This window comes from Helobdella robusta (genome assembly GCF_000326865.2).
Source record: "Helobdella robusta unplaced genomic scaffold HELROscaffold_14, whole genome shotgun sequence".
Taxonomy (NCBI): Eukaryota; Metazoa; Annelida; class Clitellata; order Rhynchobdellida; family Glossiphoniidae; genus Helobdella; species Helobdella robusta.
The window spans coordinates 2,195,505-2,204,406 of NW_008703782.1; the positions used below are offsets into that span (position 1 = coordinate 2,195,505).

Here is an 8,902-nt window from a genome sequence, read left to right on the forward strand (position 1 = left end):
ATTCTATACTGGATGTTGTTGTTGTTGATGTTGTTGTTAGTTAATGTAGCGGAGGTTGTTGCTGTAGTTGTCGTTAATGTTTTAGGTGTTGTTGTTGTAGGTGTTGTTTGCTGTTGATGTTGTTGTTGTTGTTGGTATTGTTGTTGATGTTGTTGTTGATGATGATATTAGTGATGTTGATGTTGTTGTTGTTGATGTTGTTGCGTCTTATGATGACAATTTTGGCGACGACGACAACGACAAAGACGATGATAATGACAAGATGAAGAAGAAGAAGAAGGAGAAGAAGGAGAAGATGATGATGATGTTAATGAAATTTTCATTTTGGTATTTTTTGTATTATGATGACAAGATGGAGAAGAAAAAGAAGATGATGATGATAATGATGATGACGATGATGGTAATGAAATTTTCGTTTTGGTATTTTTTTAGTATTCTGATTTCTCTACCATAAACAACATTAGTCGTTCGTTGTCAGCCTGACTTATACTGGCCATAAAGTTACAAAAATAATGTAAATTAATAAAAAAATTAATAATAACATTAATAATATAAATAATAATTATTATATTTATAATATAATTAATAATGATGATGATGATGATGGCAATGATGATGAAGATGCTACTACTACTGCTACTTATGTGGGTAGGATAAAAATAACAACAACAACAACAACAACAACAACAACAACAACAACAACAACAACAATAATAATAATAAAAATAATTATAATAAAATAAAAATAATAATAATAATGATAATAAAAAGAGCAGCACAAAAAAAGCACCATAACAACAGAGCAGTCATCCATTCAGACATCAATTTTTTCAAACGTCATCACGGCGTGGAATTATCTCTTCATGTCTGTCTGTATATCTGTCTGTATGTCTGTCTGTATGTATTTGTGTGTGTGTGTGTGTGCGTATTTGTGTGCGTGCGTATCCATGTGTTATTTGTCAGTCTTCTCAATCTCTTTTCACATTAGCAAATTGACTTTTTCTTCCATTTCAATTCCATTCCATTCCACTACATACATACATACATACTCCGTGTGCCATCTTCTGTACTTGTATGTTTTTATCTTTTACTTTGTTAGTTTTTGTTTGTTTGTTTCTGCTTGTTTGTTTGTTTGTTTATTTATTGACATTTGTATGTTTGTGATTAGTTATTTCTTGTATTTATTGTTGTCTGTCTTCCATGTATTTTTTAGATTATTTTCGTATATTCTTGAAAAGTATTTACAGAAACTCAATGTCATTTTTTGTGTGCATTTTATTTGCTAATTTGTCATTTATAACTTGTTTTTTACTCTGTTTTTTACTTTCATTTGCCAGTTCGACCTTCACGAGTAATGTTATTTTTCAAACAAAAATTTGGAGTCACTATAATTCACACACACACACACACACACACACACACACACACACACACACACACACACACACACACACACACACACACAAATACAAACTCACACAGATACAGACATGTGCACAACAACAAACACAAACACACACACACACACACATACACATCTTTTCAGGCATATAATAATACAAAAATACCACGTAAAATGGTAAAAATTAAAATTAAAACAAATTTTTTTCTTTCCTCTAAAGCTACTTCATTGTTGATAAATTAATTAAGGAACAAGGGAGTTTAATTAATTAATGACGTCAGAGTAACGTAATTAAATGTGATGCGTTGTTTTGTCGCTAGTTTAATTGATCGTTCAACTTTCATTGTTTTCTTCTCTTAAATTGTGTTAGGAAATAACAACCAAACGCTTCGTGACATAAACTTTGTGAATAACATTTTAAAAATATCAAACAGTCATGACATTAACATCGATAACAACACCACTCAAACAAAACAACAGCAATTACAACATCATCAAAACCACCAACAACAACAAAACACCACAACGCCGTAACCACCATGAAACTATACCAAAACCACAAAAATGCCAGAAACACTGCCAACACTAACAACAACATAAACATAATCAACAACAACAACAATAGCAGCAACAATAACAACAGTAGCAACCTCAACAACAACAGCAACAACAACATTCCAATCAACACTCCACTACCAAAAAACTCTTCCAGTATCGAACATATCGACCAAAATGATCATGAAAAATGAACCAGCGACGTCAAATTTTTGCCATGGTTTGGTCAAAAAAATAAAATCTTATTACAATATAAAATACTATTGGAATAAAGCATTTGAAAATGTTTAAATTTTACATGCACACACACCACACACACACACACACACACACACACACACACCACACACACACACACACATACAAACACACACACACACACACCACACACTACACACACACACACACACAAACACACAGACCGACTGCACGTACGCACGCACAAAATTTAACAAGTTTTTTTTTTTCATCAAAACTAACTTCGTATTATTAAAAATAGACAAGTAATTTACTACCCTACTAATACTACCACCACCACTACCACTATTACTACTACTACTTCTACCACAACTACTGCTATTGCTACAACAACTACTACTACTTCTGCTACTACTACACTACTACAACCACTACTACTACTAATAGTAAAATTAACAAACAAGGTTTTTCGTAAGACCTCTTGGTAACAATTTGGTAGGTTAATGAAGATGCAAAGAAAGATGATTTTTCCTTGAAATATAAATATTGCTCTTTTCAAATTAATTCTACCAATTAACTATTTTTCTATGGAAAATTGTATTAATTTATTAATGTCTTTTCTCAGAATTCATTAATATATAAAAAAAACTTAAGGAAAAATAGACAAAGAAATAAATGATGAATGAATGACTGAATGTTTAGATGAATGAAAGTTTCAATGAATGAATGATTGAATGAATGAATAAATGAAAGTTTGATTGAATTTTCAATGAATTAATGATGGAACGAGTGAATGAATGAGTGAATGAATGAATGAAACAGCGTGCCTGTGTTTTAATGTCATACATTAATGCAGGCACACACGAAATGTGTTTTATTGCATCAATTGTTTTTAAATGTTTTCAGATAACACCAATATATTTTGCCCATAACCCATCCCATATGCACAACGACACACACACACGCACACACACACACGCACGCACACACATGCACACACACATACAGACACACACACACATAAATACAATTTTTCACACATTCATATATGTGTAAATACGTTAATATTATTTTTGTCACTTCATGTACAAACATGGTAAATAATAACAGGAAGTAAGAATATTTTTTATGAAGATAGTAGATTTTGAAAAACCTATTTAAAATAATTTGTCCATAGGTTTTAATACCAACACGCAAAAAACGAATATCAATGATATGCGTGAATCTTGGAATCACATACTTATATGTGACAAGCAGGAATGTCCTTGCATTTAAACCAGGTCACCACTAGAAAAGAATCAAACAACTTAGCCACTATTCTAGCCATCTGAACACTGAAGATGAATTTATTTTATATAACTTTTTCTATACTTAACTCTGTTATTTGATTCTTAATGTTCGTTTACACGTGACAATACATGATATTCATGACGAAAGATAAGAACGTTTGCAAGCGTGTGTACTTTAATGCGATCTTGATGGAGAAGATTATGCTAATGGAGAAGATTATGCTAATAGAGAAGATTATGCTAATGTTTGATTTCTTGTCGTTGTGTGACAACCCATTTTTAACAATTGAATATATACACGTTGCATATATTTTAAAAAAACGGATTATTAAAGAACGAATTTCATTTAAAAAAGTAATAAAGTGTCTTAATGTAAATAGATATGGACCTTTATAACCAAATTAGGTACTTTGTAAGTACTGCCTATCAATGCAAAATACAAATAAATGGAAAAACAACTGCATTTTGTAGAGGGTCTTTTGAATGGAAACCATTTCTGTGGGTGCCTCTAGGGCCTGCCCTACCTTAAACCCGGTTTCTCAGAGAATCACCTCTTTTCAATTGATTCAAAAATGTGTGAGTGTTAAAATTTAACTGTCGAAATTGTTAACTGTGCTTTGAACTGTCGTGAAGTTGAGATCAGATTAATCGTTGAGATTTTTTTCTGTTGTTTTGCTAATATGTTCATTTCCGCTAATATATTAGCTACATTTTTACATACAGTTTTATATATATCTTTTTAAAGATCCTCATAAATATTTTGGAAAAAGTAATTTTTTTACGGATACTTGATGGTGCGTCTTTCAAAATGTCGCCCCAAGCCACGGTTCAAGAAAAGACTTACAGGTAGACTGCTGGAAAAAAGTGAAAACCTTGAAAGTCAAATCCATTTTGTGTCAAAATTGTTTTTACGAATTTTTAAATGTGGCAAAAGAAAAATATAAAAATTATTTTTCTAGAAAAAATTTTTTTTCTTTATGTCCTATTCAATTTGACTTTTGAAAAAAAATTGTAAGCATATTTTAACAGGCAATTCTAGGAATTCCTCTTAAAATATTCACCAAATGTAAGTAGATCTAATAGAAAAATGAATATATAAATATACAGTTGACGTGATATATCTTTTTCCATTGAAAATAAAAAGTGAAAAATTTATTTTACATTTGCAGGAAAAATTTATGTATGAATTATAAATAAATAAATACGATTTCTTTAATTTTTAAAAACAATTTATAACTTTAAAGCAAAAATCGTTAAAAACATAAAAAATCTAATTGCAAAATTTATTTAAAACTTGGAAAAAAAAATAAAAAAAATCTAGCATAAAATTAGATTTGTTAACCATTCCAAATTATTTATATCCAAAATTAAAAATGAAAAGTAAAAAAAAATATTATAAAAAAAATTCCTTTAATTAGCTGTCAGCAAGGAATTAGGTGTTGGAAGATGCAAGGCGTCATTGCTTCTTCATTTCTCATTTTTTGGTGGTGGTTGTTGTGTGGTTGTTGTAGTAGCTGTAGTGAATTAGAATGTGGTTATTGTGGTTGCAGTAGCTGATGATGTTGCTACAGTGGCTGATGATGTGGTTGTTGTTTATAGTGTTTTGGCTTTGTGGATGTTTTGAACGTCGTGTTTGAGTTAGCGTTAGCTTTGGATGGTGTTGTAGTGGCTGTTGTTGTGATCGTTTCAGTGATCATGCTAGTCGTTGTGCTGGTTTTTCTTGTTGTTGTTGTTTTTGTAGTTGCATAAAAACAAAATAAAATAAAAATAATGAAATAATAATATATGAATGAATAAATAAATAAATGAAAAATTAATAAAAAGAAACAAGTAATAAAAAACATGTGTTAACCCATATTCAAAATGGGGTGTAAGATATTTTAAATCTATTGGCAGACCGTGACGACGATTAACTCATAGATTATTATGGATTATTATGGATTTTTTTTAGTTTATTTCATGGAAATATTATTTGCTTATAATTATTTTGAAATATATTTACAATATTTTTTATTTAACAAACGAGCTTTTCAGAAATAATTATACAAAAGATACAAATACTAACACTCCAGGCTGGATTAAAGACCAGGCACTGACCTTCCGGGGTTTTCACATGGAGGAACTTTATGGAAAACTATTTTTTTTTTGAAAAACTAAAATCAAAAAAATTATAAATTTTTAAAAATATAAAATTATTTAATTTACATTTATTTAGTCAAACTATGAGTTTATGGATTATTATTTTGAATGTTGGGGATCCCGCTTAGTTAAGATTTACTCTTTTGGAATGCCCTATTATGTAACAAATTTATTGTTTGTTCATAATAATAAACGAGTATAAATTCTGTAACCTTGAAATAAAAACGTGGCCTTCAAAAAAAGCAACTTTAAAATATTTTAATATTTTTTCTAAATTCACTGGTTTGGAAAAATTAGAAATTTTCAGATATATTCAACAAGTATTGTAGTTCCTCACAAAAAATTATAGGTACCACCTGCGAATAATTTTTTGTGGCTCTAAGTATTCATCACTTATAAATTTGGCCCTGTTAGTATTGCTGCTGCTACTGCTACTACTACTACTTCAAAACTACTGCCACTACTGGTATTGCCTCTACTATTGCTGCTGCTACTACTACAATTACTACTGCTACTAATAATAATAAAAAGAAGAAAAAAATAGAAAAAAAAGATAATGATCTTTTTTAATGGAAACATCTCACGCGATTCGTGATGATACTCCAATGTAATTAGTTCCATGCAATCATATCACATACATGTGTACCAATTTTTTAGACTCGAAAAATTGTTTTTCCTTCTTTTTTGTTTGGTTTTTCTATTTTTTTTTGTTTTTTTCTGTCTTTTTTCAAATTAATTATTCAAATAATTTTATTTGTTCTCGTGTGTCTGCGTTTCAAAAATTTTCAGGTATAATTTGTGTTTTTTTCTTGTCTCAAAACTGTTACATTCTTTAATGTAAAAACTATTTTTTTCTAAACACAAAAAACATTTTGTAAGACAACTTGGCATTCATAGAATGTTAACAAAATAAATATTTTGAAATCAAATAACATTGGCTAAATGCTTTAAAATTTTGTTAAAATGAACATAGACCAAAGATGTGTGCGTTGTCTGCTGGAATGTTGGATCGTTGAATAAAAAAAGTTGAATCAAATTTTTAAAATTATCTAAACTCATTAGTTAAAAAATGTAAGAGTTTTAAAGAAAGAAGTGTGGCTTAGATTAATATATACAATTATAATAAACATTTTTTAATATCTTTTTATTTCAAAAATTTATTTTAGATCTAACTAAAATGGCCTAAAAAATAGAATTGACAACTCAAAATAAGTTTTTCAATATTTTTTTCCATTTTAACAATGCAAACAATTGATTTTGCATCTCAGAACGCGCGCTATTTTTCAAACTTATCTTAATTCTCAAAGGTGTCAATTGCAGCTCCAATAACAAGATAACTCGATGTTTTTTTGGTTTTTTTTGTTTTTTTTTGTGTGCATTCAGATGTGGCCATTAAAAGTTAGTAATTTTGGTATATCAAATAAATATATATAGTTGTGTAATTCAATTTTCACATTTATATATTTAAATCATTTAATTATAAAAGAATTACGAATTTATTTATTAAAATACCAAGCGAGGATTTATGATTGTTAAAAAAAAATTAAAAAAATTAACGACTTAAGAATATACACATTTACAAAGCTTACACATGAATAATCACACGTGCACACATCCAAGCATGTGCACACCTCGGTCACACCCATACAAAAACATTTACATTAGCACGGACATGCATAATAAATTGTCGCAATCCATCTATCTAATCTTAAAAAGTGCAAAAATGTTTTTGAAAATTTGAACCATGTCGTTAGTCCACCAAATGTATTTTTACTTTAGTGTTTCAGTCTTTAGCGGACGTTTTTCAACAGGGTAATATGCAAATTAGTTTTTCATTTCTTTGATAACATTTTTTAAATGTTTCTTTTCTTAGTAAAGCATTTCCCTGAATATTTAATCATCTTGTTTCAAATAAACTTTTAAAAAAATATCCATTATATTTTACACTTGCATTATCAGTGTTAATTTGTTAGAAATAGTGGTAGAGGTGCCTAGACTTGAGTTGCAGAGACAGGATTCTAATGCAAATAAATGCAAATATATTCCCATCTATCGCATTTAATGTGCGGGCATGCGTGCGTGCGTGCGTGTGTGTGTCCCAAACACAATGGTTCTGGTAAAGTGCGTTACAATGGGTATAGAATCGCTGCTGCTTCAAACTTAGTTTCGTTAGATAGGGCATGTTATACGTTTGCCAGACACAAGAATTCCCAAACAGGTCTTTTTTGGTCAGCTAGCGTCGGGAAATAGACTGGCAAGTGGCCCTGTACGCAGATACAAAGACAGCCTTGAAGAAAATATGAAAAAATGTGGCGCTCGGAATGGAGAAGGTCTATCCAGTCGGCGGTTTCCGCTTTTGAACTAAAGGCACAGCTGCTCTTGCTGAGAAAGGACTCGACGAAAACAAACGGCCCTGAGCGGCGATAGTACAGGTGTGTGAATCTGTGGAACATGTGCACGGAAAGGTTCGTCAAGGGTAGAATTTTTCGCTCATTCTAGGACTCATAGAAATAAGTCGTTTCGTCGATTCAACGATGTACTCCATGTGTGTGTGATGAATATATCTATTGTTGAGAATCTTGAAAAATTATTTATAATAAATAAAAAGAGTTTATTAAAAAAAGGATCAATATATACAAAAACTTTTAAAAAATATTCACGGAAGAAAAACTTATTTATTTTTTACAAAAGCGACCTTATTTTATAACAAAATATTTTTCTCACTTTACACCTCATCCACTTTATAAAATGGTACATTCACTTCAGTGCATTTAATTTGTTATTCATCAGAAGAAAAAGATTGAAAACACGCAGTTGGGCAAGAACTTAGCAAAAATATGACACACTAACTGACTGCTCACTGACCGATAAATAATTGATTGCAAGATGCGCTTTGAGCGTATATATTTGTGTATGTATGTATGCATGTATGTATGTGTGTGTGTGTGTGTGTGTATGTGTGTGTGTATGTATGTATGTATGTATGTATGTATGTATGTATGTATGTATGTATGTATGTATGTATGTATGTATATATGTATGTATGTATGTATGTATCAAATCGCTTTTAATCAAATCACTTTTATTCAATCAAACAAAACAAAAAGCATGAATGATTCGGAGACCAAAAAAAGAAAATGTATGTATGTATGTATGTATGGATGTATATGTATATATATATAATATAATATAATATAATAATAATAATAATAATAATAATAATAATAATAATAATAATAATAATATGTATGTATGTATGTATGTAGCTTTCGTCATTTCGTGGGTTCAAGATTTTCGATAGATGAATACAACTGCTTCA

General features: G+C 29.8%; 1 protein-coding gene across 1 annotated transcript in view; it reads left to right on the forward strand.

Annotated features, from left to right (window-relative positions):
• HELRODRAFT_74499 (hypothetical protein) overlaps positions 1 to 8,654 on the forward strand; it is a gene marked incomplete at both ends in the record, with an annotated part of 12,422 nt that extends 3,768 nt beyond the window's left edge. The window contains one exon of the mRNA XM_009014741.1: positions 8,482 to 8,654. Coding sequence (XP_009012989.1) covers positions 8,482 to 8,654 — 173 coding nt within the window. The remainder of the gene's footprint in view (positions 1 to 8,481) is intronic.
• Between the last annotated feature and the right edge of the window lie 248 nt (positions 8,655 to 8,902).